The sequence below is a fragment of the Condylostylus longicornis genome, unplaced genomic scaffold (genome assembly GCF_029603195.1).
Source record: "Condylostylus longicornis isolate FDR11 unplaced genomic scaffold, ASM2960319v2 ptg000044l, whole genome shotgun sequence".
In the NCBI taxonomy this organism is placed as follows: Eukaryota; Metazoa; Arthropoda; class Insecta; order Diptera; family Dolichopodidae; genus Condylostylus; species Condylostylus longicornis.
Genome location: NW_026578013.1, coordinates 1,885,767 through 1,910,921, shown reverse-complemented (window position 1 = coordinate 1,910,921; position 25,155 = coordinate 1,885,767). Strand labels below are relative to the sequence as shown.

The 25,155-nt window shown below is 25.1% G+C and overlaps 1 protein-coding gene across 1 annotated transcript in view; it reads right to left on the bottom strand.

Annotated features, from left to right (window-relative positions):
• Positions 1 to 3,166: 3,166 nt before the first annotated feature.
• LOC129610381 (carboxypeptidase A2) overlaps positions 3,167 to 25,155 on the bottom strand; it is a 49,701-nt gene continuing 27,712 nt past the window's right edge. Inside the window, exons 6-10 of the mRNA XM_055522948.1 lie at positions 24,067 to 24,167; positions 4,295 to 4,558; positions 3,719 to 3,823; positions 3,267 to 3,385; positions 3,167 to 3,181 (exon numbers count right to left, since the gene is read on the bottom strand). Of these exons, the coding sequence (XP_055378923.1) occupies positions 3,167 to 3,181; positions 3,267 to 3,385; positions 3,719 to 3,823; positions 4,295 to 4,558; positions 24,067 to 24,167 (604 nt within the window). The remainder of the gene's footprint in view (positions 3,182 to 3,266; positions 3,386 to 3,718; positions 3,824 to 4,294; positions 4,559 to 24,066; positions 24,168 to 25,155) is intronic.

Here is a 25,155-nt window from a genome sequence, read left to right as displayed (position 1 = left end):
TATAGTACGCCTTATTTTATGCATTATAAAATATACCTGTTTATAATTTCTAGATAAAGGTAAACTATAATATAAAACCGTCACATTCATATACATTTAAATTGTACATCTAAGTTGTATTAGCAGAAAGAGATAGGAGGAGAAAAGAAATATTTATGTGTAATAAGCTTTACAATAGTATTTTTTATTATATTTTGTATGAATAATTATAATAGAAATATATGACGCTATAAGGCATAATTATAGGCGCAACAGGTTGTTATAATAATGTTTTAAATATTTATTTAAAACAAAAGAATAATGAAAGTATATCTATATAAAAGTAATAAAAAAAAACAAAATACAGAAATAAAGAATTGAAATAATTGAAGAAAGTTGAGACTATTAACATTGTTCGAAATTCAGGATAATAAGGTTTCGGTATAAAAATAAAATATTTTAAACAATGATTTTCAAAGCTGTTTCGAAACCTTTATATTCAAAATTTAACTGCCTGTGGTAATTGATGTAGTCGTTTTAGGAGTGGATACGTGCGTGTTACAAGGTATCGCGTCAGTCATGTATAGACGAGGTGCGATACTGCCGTGCATTCATTCAACCTCGAAGCTGCTAGGGCAATGTCCTAATGAACTTACGAGATTGTGCAGTCTCCGCTGCACTTTTCAGGCAATAAGAATAACTCAAGGAAGAATCATGACTCAACGTGTGGAAATGAAAAGAAAAATTAGTCTTTAACACGGCACTGCTTTCAATGTTTCTGCAGAACAACGGCCATATGGTGGCATTCATATTCAATTGAGTATGTTATAAACCTAAAATGATTAAAGATAAGATTTTAACAATATGTTTGGTTTTTTTTTATAAAATTAAGGGAACAAAAAGAAATGAATAATAGGTAAAATATAAAAGCACACGTTTATGTAAAAAAAAAAAAGGAATTAAAACTAGAAAAGGAGAAAAGAAATAATGTAAGGGATGAATATGAAATTTAATGAAAAAGGAAATTATGTGACTTGTTTGTTTTTGTGAAAGTTCTTATTTGCTATTTTTAATGAGCTTTCAATGAGAGAATTAAGATTCTTGAATAAATTTAAGTAAACTTACTTTGTTGTCTTTACTTATTATTAAAGTTGAGGATATTATGCTCTTAAAATGTTTAAATTATTTGGAGATTATTGCAATTTAATAATGTGAACATTTTTTATGTGAAAGTCAAGTTAAATTGCAGTAGTGAACATTTTGGAGTATTTTAATGTTATAATTACACTAAGTCCTCTAGATACGACATCTTCTAATACGACATTTCGAGTTACGACATGGTATAAATTTGGACCATTTTTATTCGGCTTGCTTCCTGATACATTAAAAATTAAAAAACTTTTCGAATCAACACCATAGTTATGCTGCATATTTATAGGATTAATCAATTTTTTAAAGAAACTAACAAAGTATTGATATAAGGAAGGAATAATAGAATTATTATTTTCAACTAAAAAACTTCGAAAATCACATTTTGTTCTTAAAGGCAAATAGGAAACACTGATAATATATAGAAATATATTCTATTGTACTTAGAGAGGGGCTCTACATAATTTTACAATTTGGTGGGTTCCTTCTTTTTATACAATTTAAATGAAAACTTCTTCTTCTTCTTTAGGCTACGACCCTGTTTTTCATATAAATGCAGCCTTAATTTTCGTAGTCATATGATGAAGAGGTCCAGCATTCGTTCCATATTTTAGATGGTCTTCCTGCTGGTCTTCTGGTGTTCGACTTGCTATTCATTGCAAATTTTTGCGATTTTGTCTTCTAACATGCTATTTACATGATCTCTCCATTTCCTCCGTTTAAATCTAGTTCACCGAACAACATCTTGTATTTCGCAAGTATAGATCTTATATCTTCGCTTCGCCTTTTATCTCGCAGCGTATATCCACATATTTGCCTAAGAGTTTTCATTTCTGTTCTTCGGAATATTTGCCCTGTCTTCGCGGCATCGACCCTGTTTTCTACTACGGATGTCATTATTGGTCGAATGCAGGTTTTGTAAATTCGGATTTTATTGTCTATTAACATGTATTTATTTTTCCAAATAACATCGCGTAAGTTCCCGGAGATGGCTGTTTCTTTAGCGGTCTGAAAACTAACTTCTTTTTCAACTTGTCGGGAATTAGTAATATCGACACTGAGGTATTTAAAGCGATTGACTTGCTCTATCGCTTTTCACCTAATTGGTTCCTTCGATATAGTCATTGATTTCATTTTCTCGATCGATATTTTCATATTGTAATGTTCGGCAACTGTGTTAAATGTGAACAACAGTCTTTGAAGGCCATGTGCGTTTTCAGCTAATACAAATGAAGATTAAATTGTGAAATTCTCATACTTGTGATTAGAACTTTAGCATATAAATTCTGCCCTATATTTTGCTTTTGGTTCATTATTAAAGCAACTTTCTAGAGCAACTTTTCTTAAAAAATAACTTTGAAAAAAAGAACAGTCAAACAGGATTCGATAAATATTCTATAAATACTATACAATATTGAACACATTCAAGTTTATTTTACCAATTAACAATATGCGCCAGTTTCTCCCATCTAACCCATCCAATCCCATCTAACTCCCATCCAGTTTACTTGTCTTAGATTTAGATTTTTCGCTTATTTTCAATTAAAAAACAACAATATTATTAATTAAAAAAATTTATTATTTAATCATGTATTAAAAATTTTTTTTTTTTAATTTTATTAAGCTCATATAAAACTTATTCAATTACAACTTTCAATTTTGAATGGTGCCAAATTTGGAAATGTTTCAAAAATATTTTCTTTTGGACAATCCTTTAATTTACAAGCATTTCCTTTAACTAACATTGAATCTTTACTACACGATGAAATTTCTTTGAATTCATCTAAATGTTGAAACAATGATGAAATCGCAATATTTGGAATAAAATCATTTTTTGATGATAAACACATATTTTGTGCAATACCAACATAATTTATATAAAAATAACGTTCTTTCTTCTCTTTATCATTTAATTTTTCATTATTTTCTAATTTTATATTAAATTTATTTTGCATAATTGTATATTTTAATGCAGCATAACTATTTAAATATAATCTATCAATATATTCTCTTTCTTCTATTTCAGTATTAGTGTAGTCTAATGATGCATTAACTTGTTTTAGACATTCATTAATAATTGGAAAATTATTAAATTCTTGATTTTGTTTGAAAAATGAATACCATAAATTAAATTCTACAACTGTATTAAAATAAACTAATGGTTTATCTTTAACATCCCATTCAATGGTATTCTCATAAATAACAATAGTTTGTAAAATTTTATCATTATCACGATTCATGTATTTCATAGAAACTCCTAATAAATTATGAATATATTGTAAAATATTCTTATAAAACGAATCAACTGGATATATTTTGACATTACCGTAAAAATCATTTAGAAATTCATCTGTGATTATTGTTTTAAAATTATTTAATACAAAACGTTTATCATTTATTAATTTTTGTATTGATTTTAAATTATATTGTGAATTAGCTGGATTTTTAATAAAAGTTTCATTTAATTTTAATTCGAAATCATCTAAATAATTTTTATAAGTTTTAACAGTTTCTGGTGTTAAATTTTCATTCCAAAAACGACGTATTATTGCATATTTATAAAAGATTTCAAATTTTGATGTTGGCATACTATCTATTGCTAATATCATTTTTCCAATTATATAATTTAATAGTGTCTCTGGATCTGTAGAATCAATTATATTAAGCATTTTCTTAAGTGTATTTAAATCAAATACTTTAATTTTTTTATTGTTTAAACTTTGATTCCAATTTTTTTCTAAAATTTTAATATGTTGATCCCAATCATAATTTGGAATTAATTTTTTTAAATCATCAATTGAATTCAATTCTAATGTATTATTAAATTCTTTTGGATTAGCTTCAATTGCAAATTCTTTTAATTCTTCATGGAATTTATTGATTCTATTTTGAAGATTTTCTATTTTATTTGAATCCTTTGAGAATGATTTAAAAAAATCATCTGGAATTTCTGTAACAAATACATATCTATCACCGCTTGGATATAATTTTAATACATTATCCTCAAACATAAAATAATGGAAAATATCTAATAACATTGAATTCATTTCAGCTATTAAAATTTTAATTGAATTTTTCATATTATCTGGCGATTCAATTGTCGATGATAATGGTGGTGCAATATTTTTAAAAATATCAAGTTGTTCAAATATAATTTTTGAATTACTTTCAATATTTTGATCTTGTTTCCGTTCAAATTCATTTACAATTAAATATAATTGATGAATTTTCTTTTCAGCATCACTTACTGGCTTATAATTTGCTAAAAAATATTCAACTAATGATGACCAAGCTTCAGGATTTGTTTTATGTTCCTTAATCATATCATTGCAAGCAAACAAAGTGAAATTTTGACATTTATCTGCAGAAGTATTTGTATTTTTCTTAATTAAGTTTATATAATTGATAATATCAGTGTCAGTGTCTTCTACTGGAATGGAATTTAATTTCACGAATGATATTAAACCACAAAATATTAATAATGTTCCAAATAATAAATTGCTATTCATTTTTGATTTTATTTTTGGAATTTTTATTGGAAAATTAAGTTAATTGAATAATGTCAGCTCCACAGAAAATTACTTAATTTTTTTAGAGGTAACGTTCAGAAAAGCGGCTAAAATATAACTGAAAATATTTTTTGTATATTGTTAAATTGTGGAAGTTTTTTGTTAAGATTATAAAATTTGTAAACATAGTCTGTTGAATTGATTAAGGTGGAACTTTCAGTAAAAAAAATTAATATTCAATTTAATTTTTTTCTATAATCACAAAATTTTATTAATTTTTTTTTGACCTTTAACTCGTAATGAAAGATTATAAGATTTCATTTCATAAATTTTGAAAATATTAGAAAAAAAAAATATTTGTTAATTTTTCTTGCAAAAATATTGCATAATTCCTTGATAAAACAGTGACCTTGCCATTAGAAAATTATCAGTAAAAATAATTTAATTTTAGTTTTAATTAAAAAAAATTACTCATTGCGGCTATTAATAGTTTTCAAACTTAGAAAATAAATAATATTATTTATAATCTTGAATTTATTGGAACACATGTGTAACAACAAACTTTTCCAAACAATAAAATTTATATTATTATATAATTGATAACGCATATATTAAAAATTTGGTGTGGTCAGCACATAACTGACAGAAATGTATATTTTCAGAATAATATTAAAAATCCTCCTAAATAATGGCCTCTTAAGCAATTTACCTCAAAATATTTAAATTTGGTTTTTAAAAGAATGTTCACTTTCTGTGGTCCGAGTTTCCTGTTCGCTTATATAGTTGCTCAGTTGTAGTTTCCTTTACAAACAGAATTTAAAAATTAATTTTCAAGCAATCCGATTAATTAATTTAGTCTTTAAATAAAATCAACCGCTACTGAATGTTCCGTTTGCAACCCCCGATAAATGAGTCAAAAGATTTGTTTTTTTAACTGTTCCACAAAAGATATTTTGTTTATTAAATTTCAATGAAAAATTTTGATTATATTTATGCAGACATGGACAAAAATGAAAATTCTTCCCGTATATAGATTAAAGGCCCAGTAGCTGGCACAGTATTTTTTTGATTCTGTAATCACTGATACTGTAATCAATGTTTCAAAATATACCATCATTTAGAGTAAAATTGGAGAAAATTTGGCTTAGAACAATTTTTTTTTTTTGTATGAAACAGAAACAATTTGTTTAGAACAAAAAAATTTTCTCAAGTGTTAAATGTTAAAGATTTCCGATATACAAAAATTTTATCGATTTTTCACAAAATTTCTATTTGCTCGAGTATTTTTTACTTAAAACCTCACTCGCGAAAACGATTAAAAGCTCACACAAGCAGTTTTTGAAAGGGCTAATAAAATTAAAATTTTAGAATTGAGTTTTTAAACAAACCTTCAAAAAATTTTAGCATACTATGTATAAGATATCCAAGTGATATAATCTTTACAACAGATTCTGTTTTGCCAATGTTACACAGATTGTTAAAGAAAACAACTAAAATATTTGTAAAATTTTTAATTTTTAATTCAAAATAATTAATTTTTAAAAAATAAGGATAAAAAATTTCAAGAAAAAATTTATTATTTAATTTTCGTTATTAAATTTCCATTTCTAATGAAATCCCAAAATTTTCTCTTTCATCCCAATTCTTTTAAATTTCAATTTAACATTGAAATTTGTTCAATTTTTCAAGGATAAAATGACGCACTTAAATGTTATGTGTTTTCTCTTTGTTTTATATTGTAATACAATTTTACTTGAATTGGATAATTGTTGATACATGATAATATCTTTTATCCTTCTTTAAATTGATTTTCATTATAAGCTTTGTATAATAATGGATCCTTTTAAACAAATACACAAAATTTCAAATCGTATAAATTATGTACATTCACATACAATTGTGTATGAGCTCCATTCTCTTCTTGAGTTTAAAGTTATAACAAATTATAATTGAAATTTAAATCATAAAAATGTAATTTAAAAAAAATAATATTTCTGAAACCGGAAACCATGTAACATACACACGTTCTTACATATATAACTGTATATATATATATGTATAATCATATTATAATATTTAAATGTAAATAAACACACATAAGTTTAGCGGATTAGTATGTGCTCGTATATACACATTTTATTCTTATATGTTGTACGTAATTTACATAATACACTTTTATATATATTTACATATATTTTTACATATAATAAAAATGTATGTATATTTTCACATTTTGTGGTCCTTTTTTGAGGTTTCTTAAAGTATCTTGCTTTATGTGGTTTTTTACTAGATTTCATTTTATTTTATACATTTTTCTTCTTCCGTTATTGTTTGCTTCTTTTCTCTCATTTTCTGTTTTATTTTTTTTTTATTCCCGAAATATTTCCGAAACATGAAATACATGCATGTAGGCACTCGTATGTATGTATACGCATTTGAATGTATGTATGTATGTAAATGTATGAACTTAACATTTAAAATAGGAGCGCTCGCAATCAACAACCTGTTTCGGGTAATCTTTATTTCTTTTTAAATTTAATTATTCGATGGACAAGAGACGCATAAGGTGTGTGGCTGAGTATTTTGAAAATTTGTGGTTTTTAAGATCTACAATATTATTAACATATGTACACATAGACACCGGCACAGTTTTGTAGGGAAGTTTATGACTAAATATTTCAAAAATTATGGAAACTAAAAATTTCGTATTTATTTTCGTTCCAAATCAAATTACATTTTTTTTGTATCTATCAAAAAAAATTCTTAAATGATGTTTACAAAGTTAATTGACTTTTGCAGTTTGATAAAACTGTCATTTTTCTGTCAAAAATTGTAGTTAAAATTTCCCATAAAATTTGAAATATTCTAAATTATTTTTTAATTAGCGAATAATATCAGATACAAAACACTGAGTCACGTATCATGTATAACATGCTGAGTGACCAGATTGGTTTGCCACCATTTCATGCATTTTAATATTAAATTTTCGGTTGTCAGTGGGTTAAAGAATAAATTTTTAAATAATTGTAGCATTGCAACCATGAAATTACAATTTACGTAATCCAACTTGTATTTAAATACATTTATATTCCAAAATCATATTAAAAAGTCTATAATGTTCAATTTACTTCTCTTTTTTTAGATAAATCACCATTCTCTTGTTCCAATCAAACCATTGATCGCCCACTGAATGAATGAATACTTTGTTTTTTTTTTTATTTTATTATTTCTATAGAGCCGCTATAGTGTATACGATTTTTTCTAAAGATAGAAAAAATTTTTCTTTGAAATTTTTATCTCCTAAATTCTGAAATTTCATGTTCGCCTGGTATTTTTCTCACTCCTACATTGTATGCATGTATTTGTATAAGTATGTTTTATTATAAAACATAAAATGTTATAAGAGAACCGAGAACCCACAAAGTAAAAACTTCAAAATATATATATATATATATTTTTTGTTTTATTCTAATTTTTGTTCTTTTTGTAAAGTATTCGAACTGATTCAAACATAAGTTCATCGGTCACACATAATGGTACCTAAATATATATATGTATGCAAGTATATATATTATGTAAATTGAATTTCTTCTGTTTGATTGTGATCATATTGTATATTGTAGAGTAGATAAAAATTTTTTCTTTATTGGTCATTATCATACATACCACAACAATAAGTTTAATGTTAAGTTTTTGATATTATATAACATGATTATATTATGTAGATTTCCATATATGTATGTATGCCGGTATATTGTGTTAATATAACATTGTAATTCATTTAATAATATTGAAAAATTTAAAATTATAACCCACACTATAATAACCATGAAATTAAAGTAAAATTATGTTTGGTTAAATTATAAGCATATTACAATAAAGTATGAAAATATTTTGTTGTAATGACCAAAACAAAAAAAGAGGATTAAAATGTGATATTATGACATGTTTGAGGTTAATTACTGTTATATGTTAATGTTAGATAATAAATTTTTGTCAAACAATAAAATGTAAGCAAAATTATAGCATTAATTTCGGTATTAATTTTTTACAACATTTCAAAAAATCATGCTATAATATTCTGCAGTCAAATTGAATTTTAACAGTAGTTTTATAATTCGGGTTTTAGGCACGAAATTCTAAAAATAATTGACTTTTGTTTCCTTTTAAAGTATTGACGGAATCAGTAAGTTCTACGTGACCACAAAAACCCTTTTAAAACGCTCTATATCTTCAAATTTAGCCAGAAAACGCTTTTGAGGTTTTACAAATTTTTTTTTAAAAATATTACTAAAAATATTTCTTGCTCATTAAAATTCCAATAATATGAAAACTTTTTCGTATTTTATTTTTACTCTGACTAGTCTGACTAGACTCTTAAAAAAATAACAGTACAATTGTGTGTTCATTATAACTGTAATATTTATTTATATACGAAGTAGACTTGAACCTATATTTATTAAAAAGGTAAAAAATAAAATTTGAATATAAAAGATTTTAAATTACATTTATTTAAAAGAAAGTCTAAATAAATCAAACTCAAATGTGGTTTTATAATTTTCAGTACATTTTCATTTGATTATTAAAGATAATTAAGAAATTCTTGTAGAACAATATAATTTACATCCGTTTTATTTTTATGCATGGTTAATATTTTCTTATATATATTTCATTTTTAATAAAATAATTCTGGTTAAAAATTTTTACGGAGTCATGACTGACATAAAATCAAAATGTATACGTATATGTGCTGCAATATGTGATTATATTATATTTTTATTTTTAAATTTAATTTGCATTTTACGAAACTAACAACTCTTAGAACAATATAAAGAACTCGTGTCATGATAAAAAAATAATTATATTTATGAATTTACGTTATTAAATATTGCAGTATTTGATAAAACCTGAAAATAATAAAATTGTGTTTAGCCAAAGGTTTGTAGAGCTCAACAAATGAAAATACTGCAATTAAAAATACATAGTCTATTACATTATTTAAATTATCTTGACCTTCAAAATGCGGTAATACGGTATAAATACACAATTAAACTTATATGTGTGAATTACTGAATTATGTATTAATACCATACTATTCCATTTTGGAAGTCAAGCTTACTTCCATTCATATACCAAAATATTTAAAAAAAAATTGCATACATTTAGGATGAAAAAAAAAATATTAAAGAGTTATGGCTGAATTCAAGAGTTAATTGAATGAGCTAAAATAAATAATTATATTTTAAAAGGTGTGAAAGTTTTGTAAACACACGGACAAACGGACAGAGATAAGTTAAAAACCAATTTTTTTCAATTTTTTGGAAAAGTGCTGCAAATGAAGACCGAAATAAATTTGAGTATTTTCTTTTTAAATAATTATTTGTTCAACAGAGCGGGACATTGTGGTGAATTGTAAAAGAATTAATTTTGTAATAGTACAAGGCTAACTCTTAGAAAGTTTAATATACTTATTTTCAAATCATAAACTAGTTACAGAAGATCTCATTTTTAAAGTCGTTCGAATTTTGCAATATTCTTCTAAAAAAATAACATTTATATATGTGAAAAAAAAAATTTTTTTAAGAATAATCAAAGATGCGTTTCTTCTGATGTTAAAAATTATAAAAATAAATTTGATGTGAAAAAAATAAATTAAAAATAGAAACTAAAATTACAAAAAACAATTTCTGTTGTCGTATAAACACAAATAACTTAATGAATAATCGTATATGTAGTTCGTGAACAAAAAGTTAAAACATTCGTTTGAGTGAAATATAAATAATCAGAGCCAGGCTTCTAGTTATTTCCGATTTCAAATGAACGTTTCAACAGCTAGGCAGGAAGACAGATGGGTGAACATTAAGAAATCGTTTTAGGTTGGATTATAAGACAAATATACATTCTATGGCACAGGACACATGCCCCTCTTCCTGTTATATAGGTCAACATAAATTAAGTAGGGGTGTTATATAATATATGATATACACATACATAATATGGTGTACATAATAAAATAGGCTATAATCTGTACAATTAATATGTGCATATGTATAAGATCTAACTCTCGTCCTTTTATTTATATACTGTCGGTGGGTATTTGTATAACAAAACCACTAATATTTTTTAAATATACAAACATAAAAAATTCACCTTTTCATATAAACTTTTACACGGGATTAATAACTGAATATAATTATAAATGAAATTGGTTTCTATGATTATTAACCACAATGACACTAGGATTTCAGGATAATACGCTACAAAAGTTATTAAATAGATTAAAAATCCTTTAATATTATATTTTTATTACCTTCTATCAATATTATATATATAAGTATATATGTGGTTATATGTGAATAAATGAATGTACAAGGTATAGTGATTATCAGTTTGTAACCTGTAAACTATTTTTACATACATATATAGATACATTTATGCATACATTTTTTTCATTTACTTTTTTATACCATTTAACGTTGATTATTTCGTTTGCTATACACACAAGCATAGCATGTGCGGTTGAGGTTTTTATATTGAATATTATACTGTTATATAAGTTGTTATATAAGTGAGACAGAGTAATAAGGGTATTGAAATTGTATCATATATCATTAAGAAAAGAATTTAATGAATGCACGTTTTAAATTAATTTTAAATTTATCAGTAATTTTTTTTCTTTTGAAATTTAACATGAAATATAATTATTTTAAAATTAGATAGAACTGTGATTGCATGATCTTGTCTTATCGGGAACGTTTTTAATTAATTTTTCTTTTTTGTCTATTTAGATTGCAATTGAATTAATTAAATTGTCTTAAGACGGTCTACTTACACTAACTACTTATACGAGTACGTTTTTTGTTAAATAAAATGAAATATCACGGAAGGTTATTATTTTTTGGAAATTTTAAATTTTTTGAACAATGTTCTGGCATTGGAATTGTCAAAAATTACAAAATACTGTTGTAAATAACATGCGTTAAACTCGAAATTTCTGAACGTGAGGCTCTAAAGTAAATTTTGTTAAACTGTTGTCAAGCAAACTATTGAATAATTAGTTATGCTTAATATTTGATTATATTCAGCGCCCGTCTCTCACAGCTACTATTTATGTATTATGTACTTCAGTACATATCCGACTGAAATTATGAATTATAAAAGAAATTTTAGCTTCATTAAGGTTATTATATTGTAGTAATAAACCATGTTGAAGGTGTCCAAAACTAAGTATGTATATGAAACAAAATTATTTTACTATTGCCTGTTTTTTATTAATTAAAATTTTAGAACCAAGTTTTTGCTATTTTTTCTCTCATATTTTTAGTGTTCTTTGACATTAGTTAATACTAAAATTAATTGGATAATTTTCATTCTGAATAAAATGAAATGAAAATAAAATTTAAGAGCACGAAATCATTATAATATATATGTGTATATGTATGTATTCATGTATATAATTAAGAAACAACACTAAAATCCATGTTAAAAACAAAATAAACGATAGTACAGTTTTTTTTATAGGATAATTTTTCAATTAAATTATTTTTATGGTATGACAAGTGCGTGTCATTCAACACAACACAAAGAAATACATAATAAGCATTTCGATTATAAAAAGGAAAGTTGATAAGTGGTTTAACTTGAGTTTCAAACGACATACGAAAGAGGAGCACATAGCAATTAGAATTTTTTTGGTTGTTCCTTATTCAGAAGGATCAAAAAATTAAAAATATTTTTCAAAACTTGTATTTAATTTCCTTATTAAATTGTTAATTTATACATGCAGCTTTGAAATGGTTCTGTTAACATTCATCTTTTTAATAAGATGTGTAATGTGCGCCTGTCTCTATGGTAGATAATCAAATTACTGAGGGGTGTTTGAAAGTATAAACAGCTCAGAAAGTTCATTTGCGAAATCAATTTGAAAATTTTTGGTTATAATTGCATTTGGAACTTTCATTTATTTTTTTGCATGAATTTTTTTTTACATGAATTTATACAAATAAGTTGATCTGAAATAAATTTTGGAAGAAAAAATATTTTTTATTCGGAATCCATTGATTAACTTTGAGTACTTAGTTTTTATTCGGATATTGTAGACTTGGAGTGCTTATAAAAATTCAAGGATTAGTTGTCAATAGTAGAGATTGTTGAAAGGGGTTATATTTTGAAAAAAGCACGGTTTTTGTTAACTGTTTTATATACACTTATAAGTGTATATACTCGTATGTTCGAATTTTCGAATCGTAAGAATACAAATACTAAAAAAAAGAGGTGTTTCGAACTTTTTTTTGGTAATAATTTTGTAGCTCAATTTCATATCAAAAAATTTACATTCACTTTCGGCACAAGCTCATATGATTTACTATTTTGAAAGAGGTGTGCATTTATTACCGACCGTATTGTGTAAACAATAGGTAGGTTATGTGATGGCAACAAATTTTGCATATCGAGTTTTCGGTGTGAACGTACTTCTCCATAGTAGGGAAGTAAATAAACTATTTTTAACAACCTGTCGGTCCGTCGGTCTGTCCGTCTGTCAGTCTGTGTGTGCACGCGTGTATCTCAAGTTCGGCTGAACCGATTTTGATGAAATTTTATATGTAAGTTTATTTCCACCATGGCACGGATTGATCAACTTTTGGTATATATCAGGAATCGGGAACTGCATTTTTTAGCGGGCCTGTTTTACATTTTTGAACATTTTGAAGAAAATATTCAACCGATTTACTTGAAATTTTATATATAAGCTCAGCTCGACCGTCCGCGAAAATTCCTATGTTTTGAAAGAAATCAGGCATTGGCAACTAGATGTTTACTTCGGGCCAAATATACATTTTTATGTATATAAAGAGAAATAATCAACCGATTTCATTGAAATTTAGTATATGAATTCCTCGTATTAAAGCAATGAACATGTAAATTTTTTGGAAAGATCAGGCATCGGCAACTAGACGTTTACTTCGGGCCAAACATACACTTTTGTGTATATAAAGAGAAATAATCAACCGATTTCATTGAAATTTAATATATGAATTCCTCATATTAAAGCAATGAATATATAAATTTTTTGGAAAGATCAGGGCTCGAAAACTGATTTGCGGCCGATTTTACATTTTTCACCATTTTGAAGAAAATATTCAACCGATTTACTTGAAATTACATATTTGAGTGATCAAAAATTCCTAACTTTTAGAACAAATCAGGCATCAGCAACTGGACGTTTACTACGGGCCAAATATACATTTTTGTGTATATAAAGAGAAATGATCAACCGATTTCATTGAAATTTAATATTTGAATTCCTCGTATTAAAACAATGAACATGTAAATTTTTTGGAAAGATCAGGGCTCGAAAACTGATCTGCGGGCCGATTTTACATTTTTCACCATATCTACGGAACGAATTGATGGAATTTCTTGAAATTTCATATTTGAGTTCTGGTTGTTACCGAAACTAACTGGCGAGCATTTCAGGAAATTCGGGTAGCACAAAGCGAAACTCTACTAAGAGCCAAATTTACATTTTTCTAGATACGTTAACTATAAGCTTACTAATGTCCTAAAAATTGCAAAGAAGTTTTTAACAGACATTTTTATAATATTCTGTAACACTTTCATTTAACTAGAATAGAATATGTATTTTTTAATATTTTTTAATTTATTTCTTAATATTCTTAAATTTTAGTTTAAGAATACGAGACAAACAAAGTCATTAGAATTTTAATTATCATTTTAAAGTAAAACCGAACAAAAATTTAGGTATGTATTTGTTTTATATACCATGTAAATACTCAGGGTCTTATAATGTATAAGTATATGAAATTGAAATCATATTAGACTAAGTTAATAATTATAAATTTGGTTTATTAACGTCCTAATATTCTACTTGAAGAAGGTATAATATGTGTACAAATTCAGTATTATAATAAGAGAAATTTTTACCCATTTAAGCATATTTTGGAATAGAAAAATCTCTTAGTTTATAGAGACCTCGAAGACTTAAAAATCTTAGAATTTCTAAAATATTTTCAAAGAAAGCCATATTTTTTATCCTTAAGTTTATCTACAATGTATATTAAAACTTATTGTTTTTAATAAAATTTTACAAATTGTATGTTATGTATGTATGTCATATATGCACACATGTATGTATGTATATTGATGACTTACATAATAAATACATGTAAAATTAAATAAAATAACAAATTTCATAAAATAATTTTCATATTTTATGTTCACATTTACATATACGATAAATGTGAAAATGTTTTTTTGCATTACGGTATAAAAGTTTGAGAGAAAAGGATGCGAATATAAAATTAAAATATGCCTACTCATTCCTTTTTTTTTCTGTTATTATTTTACTTTTACTTTTTATTATTTTTATTCTTGTTGGTTGGCACTTTGTTCGAAACATTATGATAATAATAAAAACTTATGTAATGATAAAAAACGATATTGTATAATTTCCATTTAAAGATAATGTTTAAAATAATTGAAAATTGATATAAGGTGGAGTGAAATTTAAATTTTGCATAATTATATAAATAATAAGTATACAGGATGAACGTGTAACATGGCTTAGTCTCCCGGAAATTTTATGAAAAAAATCGTGCCTGGGAGATAGGGGATAAGGACAGCTGCAAATGAATATTTAACCTCCAAATCCCAGCTGAAAATTTCTGGTTTCAAGAAAAAGGTGTATTGACTTAAGTGGCTATAATTATAAACCGATTTTAAAAATTAATATGCAATAAAATGCTTAATAGTAGCTCTTTAAAAAGAAAAACAGTTAGTGATTTAAGGCATTACTTAAAAAGTAATTAAGGGAAGAAATAAAAAAGAGAAAAAGAAAAGTGTCAAATTTTTCACAAAGTTACGAATTACTAAAAAATTTATCCTGTTCATTTTTTTTTTTCATAAATCGAAAAATTTTGAGAGTTCTCTTAAAATGTGGTCTTCAAACTACCTCATAATAATTTACTTTTGGCGATGCTCCTTTTCTGATATAATTCGGTTGTAAACTGGACGGTTTCCAGGAAAAATCATTATTACATGTTACATTTTATCCTAGTTTAGTTAGCCTATATAATTTTTACCTAGAAAAAAATAACAATATTTTCCAAAAAAATCTTCCACATTCTGCTCCCGAGAGATTTTACCACGTTGCAAGTTCACCCTGTATATACTATAGATTGAACTAATATGACGTATCGATATCCGAAATCAAGTGCTGTTAACTTGAAAATTTCGGTTTGAAAAATACTAAGACAGTAAAAGTATTTAGTTTCTCCGATTCCAATATATTGTTTTCAGATCTAAACGGAATATTTCTCTAATATTTTGGATTCAGAACTTTATTAGATCACAGAATATACTATAGTGTCTTTTTTGTTATGTAAGAAGGGTAAATTACCTAAGTTTTACAGAAATGAAGATCGAACAATACTGTTTCATTTTATAAAATTATACCCTTATTTTGAAGTATCGTTTATGTTAGGTTTATTTATTGCTCCAATACATATTTTAGTATGGTAACATTTTATTATACAAATCATTGTATTGATAATAACAGTCCGAATCTCAAAAAGCTAAATCTTTGGAAAGACTTACATTTGTTATTAAGGAAATCCGAAAATTTTGAATTTTCTTTTTTATTATACTATATAAACTGTGAATTTTGGTTTAAATATGCCCAAAATAATGCAATTTTTTAAAAACGGATACTCGTACCTTTTTTATATTTCGGTTTTGCTACATTTCTTTTATTTATTTTCGTGCTCAATTATTTCGTTAAGGCTCATTAATTTATAAAATCGATTAAATGATTATAAAATTTTAAACTTTTTCTTATTATTTTTGTAATTCATAATTTTACTCCATCCTTTAAATATGAAAACAAATATTATAATTACTAAAATTCTTCGTCTTTTTAATAGTTGGCGCACCATTTAATATTAGAGTATATGGGAAAAGAGGCGATGGTAATTCTTCTATATTAAAATATACATAAACACGAACATATTGGACGTATACACAAAATATTTTAATGCATATAGTAAAGTGAGGGTGGGTTTTTTTTTAAATGAAAATATTAAATTCATATGTATTGGTTTTAATGAGCAGTATTTTATATAAATATAATATATGTATGTATATAAAATTTTATTCAATTTTTTTCCTTCTTTTTTACATAATATATAATATATAATATATTCATAAAGATATAGAATAATATGTATGCTATTTAATACATATTTTTCTTTACATACTTAGACCAACTTATATTAAGTATTATTATGTATATAGGTTGTAAATATATAATTACATACATATTTATATGCATTTAAATGTAAGTTAAATAATAATATTGTATAGAAGAGAAAATCAATAATTTACCATTAAGAGCCATATTTAACTATTAAAATAAAATGTGTATATATCTAAGTATGAGGGAATTAATTTTGTACTATACTCCTAATGGTATGTTCAGAATCGGAGTGGTGAAAGTGGAGTAGTAAGGAATATGGAGTATATTTCTGGTATGAGGAAAAAAATATATGTATCCACCATGTTATATAAAAGAACATAATTGTGTGTAGTATGAGTGTTTGAGAAAATTTCTTGGCTTTAATATCTACTTATATGTAATATAACAAAATTATTACATGTTCTTTTAATGTTAATTGGAATATTTATTAATGTACTTAAAATGTATATTCGAACATTCTTATATACATACATATGTTGCATAATAAATGTAATTAATGTGTATTCATTATATTATAATAGAAGTATACATGTCCATATTATGACAATTATATAATAATAAATAATAATGTATGTATGTATAATGTTATAAAGACCACGGGCGGCGCAGTATATTAGTTATTTTCTGTTTTAAATTCTCTTATTGTGTATGTATTTACTTTTTCGAATGTTATATAACAAATGAAATTTTTAGTGAGAAGATCTAGCATGAGAAGAGAATTGTTACCATGAATGTGAAAAAAAATAAGAACCACATTATATAAAATCCTTGAACAATTTGATCTCCGATCTCACCATTAATTTTATTTTTCCTTCAGTCCTATGATACAAGGATTGGAAGAGCAAAATATTTTAAACTGAAAATGAGAAAACATTAATAATGTTTCAAAGGGACAACAATTTATTTGAAGTTAAAGCTCATACAAAAATATATTTTTTTTTAAAATCATGTGTGTATATACGACACTTAGTGAACAGCGTTGAAATAGCTTTCATAGACTGTAAACACTTATTACATTTAAATAATATTTAGTCCTGTAGAGTTTTCAATTCTTGATTTGTTTTTCTTAAAAGTTCAAAATGTTAAAGAATGTATAATAATTTATAGATATTCTATATATAAATGTACCTATGTACGCCAAACTGAAAGGAAATTTTGTCTCATATTAAATTATATAATGAATTCAATTTGCAATTTAAATATAGCTTTATATTTAGTGGTCACTTTTACCGCCGTTAATGTGTTTAAGTAAATAGTTAAGTAAATTCGTTTTCATAATTGAAGAGTCGATTTTGAACAATGCATATATAAATCAAACCTACAAACTTATTAAGTGTTGATATTTAATACAACAACACAACAAATTTACGATTTTAATTGCTTATTGTGTTAAATAAACGAAGTTTCTAGAATACAATTATAATCGTAAAAAGATATAAAAAATTAATTTTAATAAAATATTTGCTATTGGTTTATAAAAATGCTTATGCATAAGTTCAATATAAATTCAAAATTCAGTTGCATTCATTCTACTATATACATATATTAATGAACATCCTCATAAAAAAGGATTTTTTTTAATATAATCCAATTAATATAAAAAAAAAAACACAAACCAAATAAAATATTTAAAAAATTTTTGTAGTAAATTGAATACTAAAATTGAATTGAATCTGATACTATAAATATAAACAAGTATAAGCATTTTCTTACATTATATAGGGTCACTAAATGACTAAAATATTCATGGGTACCTACATAATATTATGTCCACTTTATACATTATTAATATCTAGATATTGAATTGTTCATTTATCATGTCAGAATCTCTTCCTTACACATTATTTGTTCATTATATTATTAATATAAAATAAATAATATATAGACAAACCTAATAAAATTATACCCATATCGTCATTAATAAAATGAAAAAATAAAAATTAAAAAAACAATGTATAATAACAGAAAAGGAAACATTTTCAAGAACTCTGAATTCCCAAAAAAAAAAAAAAATATATATAGAAATTTCTCAAGAAGAAAATTGCACAAAATACGCAAATAAATACCATTAAAAAAAAGTCCAGTTCCAACTTTTATAATCATAATGATAATATGTGCCAACTGGTGTAGCGGACTTGCGCAATTATTATAAATTCCCATTAAAGAGTTTTATTTTTATAATATTTGCTTTAGCAGGAAATTAATTTTTCATCTGCTTTATTAAAGAGTCTTATAGATTTATTTTATTTTTTATATTCTACACTCTCTCATTTCAAAACATAATAAAATTATAATATCTGTGTATATAACAACATATGTACATATGTATGTACATATTATGTACATGCTGTATGCATACATATTTTAAAATATTTTCAAAGAAAATACATCGCCAAATGTATTTATACACAATCACACAAACTCGTATTATGCATTTAGAATTCGAAAACACATTAAATTTATAATTTTTTATAATAAAATTTATGCAAGCAGATATCATTTTAAAAAATATACATACATATGTAATTATGATTGAAGCAATGGCTTGTTAACAAGCAGATATTCCTTAAATAATTTAAAATACATACATACAATTGAAAAACTCTGATTTTTAATAATATACACTTACCTTAAGTTCTATGAGGTATAAAAAGGTAGCAAGTAGCCATTTAATTAAAAATTGTAAATTCTAGGATCCATTTGTTGCATAGCTTCCCAATTAATTTCAGTGACTACCGTAATTTCAATATTAAATTTTAAAAGATCTTATCAGCTATTTCTTCAGATATGGTGAAAAAATATAAAATCGATCCAAGTTTTAAACTTTGATTTCCGATCCCTGATATTTCCAAAAAATTTACTGACTCTTTGTTTCTGTACATAGTTTTCGAGCAGGATCGGTGGACAAATTTTTTTTTTTGTCTAATGTGATTAAAAGAAATGTGTTTAACGAAAACTATGAATAGAATTTTTAAATAAATTTTCATAGACTGACACTGACGCACGAACAGACAGGTAGTATGAAATCATAGTAAGCATATTTTTTTACAGTTTTCCTAGAAATGTACTAAAAACAAATTTCTTACTCCAATCACACATTTAAAACACATATTCACAATTTATCGATATGGCACTTTAATAGATTTTCTTAGAGTTTTATGTTAAAAAAACTGAATATACTTTTTATAAAATAAAATAATTCATTATGATTAATACGCGCACTTTAAACAGATATTAATAATTTTGTTATAATTTTTATAATTCAGATATTAATATCTTGCTTATAATTCTTTTTCTAAATTTAGATATTAAAGTAAGTGTGCAAAATAATCCGCTAGCTGAAAAACTGTTTTACACTTTTTATGCTCAGATTTATAAATTTTTTGTTCGAGTTCGAACTTCAAGGTAGTGTAGTTGTGGTCAGTTTTGGCTACAGCTACAGCTACACATGTATAGTTTGACCATGTAAATAAAATTAACTGGTGGCAATTTATTGCTAAAAAGATGGAAAAGTTATCATTCACACACCAAGCAGAGTTGGACGATTAAACTTGACAATTATAAAATTGGATAAGAAATTCTATTTATATGTGTATCAAACTTTGTTTGATCAAATATGTTGTCAAATTATTTTAATTTATAATACAAAAGTATTCATAACGAGGTATATTTACATATAGATGTGAGTGATTTGTTTACAAAGAAAAAATAAGCAAAAAATAAGTAATATAAAATAAATTTAAGTAAGAATAAATAATTTAAGTCAAAGTAAAAATATATAATTTAAAATTAAATACATTCTAAACTTTGCTGGCCACAATAAACAGCTGATCATAACGCACATAATGTGAAAAATTTATTCTTGCAATTTTATTTTTTTATTTCTGTCAAAAAAAGTTTGACAAGAATTTGAAAAGATTTTATTTTTCTCGTTCGATTTTGCTAGACTTTTTTGGACGTTGACAAGTCAAATTTTTATCAGATTTCCATCCAAACGAGCAAAATTGTTAAAAATTTGTCGATGAGGAAACGCTACCAAAGAGAAATTTTTCTGTTTGAAACTTTTTAAAAACTTTTAAAAGTTTTTGCATGCAAAGCGCCTGGGATACATTTTGAGCAGAAATGATAGAAAATGATGACGTTGTTATTTTCTCAATGTTTAAAGTTTTACCAAGTTTTGCAAAGTGTAATGTTTTTAAAACTTTTAAAATCTCACAGCTATCGAAATATATGTTTTTCTTGGTTACGGAAAAAGGTTTTATTTTTGAAAAACAAAAAATTTTTTCATCAATAATAATTTTTTTTTAAAACTTTTTAATTAGAAATAAAATAAACAAAATGAATTCACAAATGGTTTTTTTCAAGTTCCATACTTTTATAATCCAAAATCAAAATTTTCGGTTTTTGGTATAACCAAAAAATATTCGTTTATGATTGATATATTCTTTGAAATTTGACGTTTATCCCAAATTTATAAAGTTTTTAAAAGTTTTTTTAAGTTGTCTGGTTTTTTGTTTTTTAAGTGAGATTTTTTTTTTTATTTTGCGAGAAATTACGTCATTGTTTCTCTTTTTAAAGTTTTTTCAAGTTTTATAACAGACACTCGTCTGACACACCTAATATGAATATGAATTATATGAACTATTTCACACAAACAACTTTAATTGTTGACACAAACCTATTTTTGCAATTCACGATCAAGTGGTGCTATGGAAATGTAAAATAAAAATGACGCTTTTTATTTAGATTCGACCAGTGTTACCACTTTGGTCAATTGTGGCTCATTTTTCTTGTTCAAAATTATTTTGGGTCTACAACCCATTTTTTTTCGTAATTAATCGCGTTTGGACGATTTTATAAATTTTTAAGAAAACTTTAATTTTTTGCTTTTTCAAAAATTTTTTATATAAAATTTGATTACAAAAATCTTCGCACTAAAATCTGGTTTATCTCACCGTCTTTTTTTTTTGGAAACTCCAAATATTGTTAAGGGTGTTTGAACCTTATAGAACTTCACGCTAAAAATCTGTCAAAAATTTTACGTTGTGAAATCACACTAGTTGATCGCACGTCCCACTAAATTTAGAATAAATAAACATGTTGAAGTAAAAAAAATGTCAATGACATAATAATTAATATTATTCAAGAGGGGCAACTCTGGACTAAAACAAAATGGACTAATATAAAATGTCAATCAGTCGGAGTATTCTGAATTTTAATCAAGTTAAGTAAGTGCGCGGTTAAACAATGTTAACTTCCTTTTTATTCCTACATACAAACATAGGATTCTAAGTATACTACCTGAGAAGAGTTTTGTATATTTGCCTTTTAAAGTTTTAAACGCTTTTAAATACAATAATTCGGCTGAATCTTGAATAAAGGGAAAATCACCGTTATAATGGAATTATTTTCAAGCTATCAAAAAATTCAAATCAGAATTTCTAAAAACTGAAATTATTTGTTCTTCCAATTAGAATTTCTAATAAATCTGTAAATTAAAACTACATAAGTAATTTTATTTTCAATTAATTTTAATAAATTTTTTAAATTTTTTAGACATTTGCTTATAGCAAAAAGAGCATCATTTCTGAGTGTGCAATTTACGAAAAACTTCAAAATAAAATTGGATTCGTTCCTGAAACCGGATAAGATTACATACATATGTATGTAGGTATGTATGCACATAACTGTACAAAACACCTATGTAGATAAATTTTACGGAACACAGAATAATAGAATCAAATATGCACATGCATACATATTGTACATGCATACGTCAATATAATAATAAGGATGAAGGATGTGTGAATTATTGATGGTAGCATATTTCAATGTAATTACTATTATATTGAATTAAATTCAATTTCCTGTTATAAGAAAGAAAAATTTTTCCTGTAAAAAATATGATGATACCTAAAGTATAACAGGAATATATAAACGCGCACACATATATATGTAGCTACGGCTACATGGTACTATTATTCTCGTACCCAACTTTAATATAAATATGAACAAAAGCAGAATAGATTTTGAAATTTGCGGAAGGTCGATAAAACATTTTATTCTTTAATTTAAATCATTTGTGCAAAAATTTATACCCATGGATTTATATGTATACATACATACATATGTGCGCATTATCGTCTCTTATACATAAAACAAATTAAAATTTTCGTGGAAGAACTGTCAGTCATAAAAAAATTTTAATGCTCCATAATGGACTGGTGAGGATTTTATATAATGTATTCATTCTATCTTAAACATCAAATATTTTGGCGTCCATACAGCATCATTCAGTTCAATGAATGCCAATTTGTACCTATACGAGTACCTTGAAAATCAAATTTTGTTAGATTTGTTTAATTAATACCAACTCTATTATTTTTTGGGTGAAAAATTCGTTTTCCATTTTGAAATTCATTGATTTTCATAATAAGTTTCCTCAAGAATGTGATAAAATTCATTTATTCAGCATTTCATTCCATTTTTTCATATAGTATGTATATAACACAAAAAATTTTTCAATGAAATCTTAGAATAAGTAAATTCATATGTACAAATATTTTCCATTTCCAAAACCTTATCGCACTTACTTGTAAAATAATTAACAAAATCATTCATATTCGCACTTTAAATACCACTCAAGATTTTCTATTGCATTTTCTTCACAAATGAAACCAAGTAGGTAGGTAGATACAATACTTGGTGTATTATATTCTACATAACATTTTCTTTTACTGCGTTGTACATAATAAGGGAGGTATTGTTATGTAGGCAAAAATTTAAGTTGTCCAATATAAAAAAAAATATATCTGTATACTCTGTTGCAATTAAAGTCCAGGAAGATTTTTCAAGCAAATTTCTATACTTTAATTTGAAAATTTCGGGAAATATTTGGTTAAAGCATTTGGACCTTTACTGAGCTATTTTGGATATTCTTGTACAACCTATTCACTTAACACGTTTGTACAATTTATCCACGTATTTTTTTAGGATATGCGGTCTGGTGTTTGGTGAACTTGTGCTAAACTTATCAGATTTTTTTCTTGGATCAATTTTATGCTGTACTTTAGAAAAAAATTTGTGTGTTTAAAGTGATTCGTGCTTTTTATTTTACAATTCTCTTTAATTCAAAATTTTTTTAGAAAACTGTACCAAAACCAGCAACAAGTACAATATCATCATTTCTTTTTATACATATACACATATCCAAACATCCATTTCCACTACATCTTTGTACGTAATTATCACCGGTGCTGAATTTTCAAATAAATTTTAAAAATTTAAAGAAAATAAATTAAAGCGATTTACTTTGGATTCCAATTTTATATGTACATACATATTTCTTTTTTCGTTTTTTTTTTTAATGCATTTTGTACGAAGATGCAGTTTCCTAACTTAATATGTCATTGCATTGGAGATGCTTATGGAATTAATTGTAAAAATGTTACTTAAAATTAAAATTTCTTCAAGATTTAATCGCAATATGCACATAGATACTTACATAATATGTAAATGGAAATAAGTAACGTATTATTGCATATATGTATGTACATATATACTACCTATGTCCATATGTACAAATTTATGACGCATGTATATGTGTATGCAAGCAATTTTGAATTGAATTTTAAACAAGTTTGTGAACGAACATTTTGTATTTTAAATTTATGTGCTCATTTTTATCAAGATTCTTATTTTTGGATTTATCTATTCACATATGTATGTATGTATGTTTATGCACAAATTATGTAGAAGTGCAGATATACGTATATATATATATATATGCATGAATGTCCATATAAATGTTTGTATATTGAACTGAACTCGAAATAAACGGTTTTTTCTATAATCTGTTAAAAGTAATCCGCAAAATAGCAAAAATAAAATTAAAAATTCATGTTAGAGTTTGGTCGAATAATGCAGTAGGCGTACGAATGTGATGAATTTATTTCACGTTATTATGAGCAAGTTATGAATGTATCAATATAATTATGATGTACATATATATGTACATATTTTGTATGCAGGCATATGTAGTATATTCGTATCGAATAATGCTCACAGTTTAACATTTAGTTGGTTACACTGATTTAGAAATTAACATAGAAAATGCTATGCAATCATAATTTTTTTTTAATCAATTCTAGTTTTATTGATTTTCCTTATGACATTAGAAATCATGAACATGATCTAATTAGAAATTGTTTTGCATATTTGAAAAATTAATTAATGAAATATGAA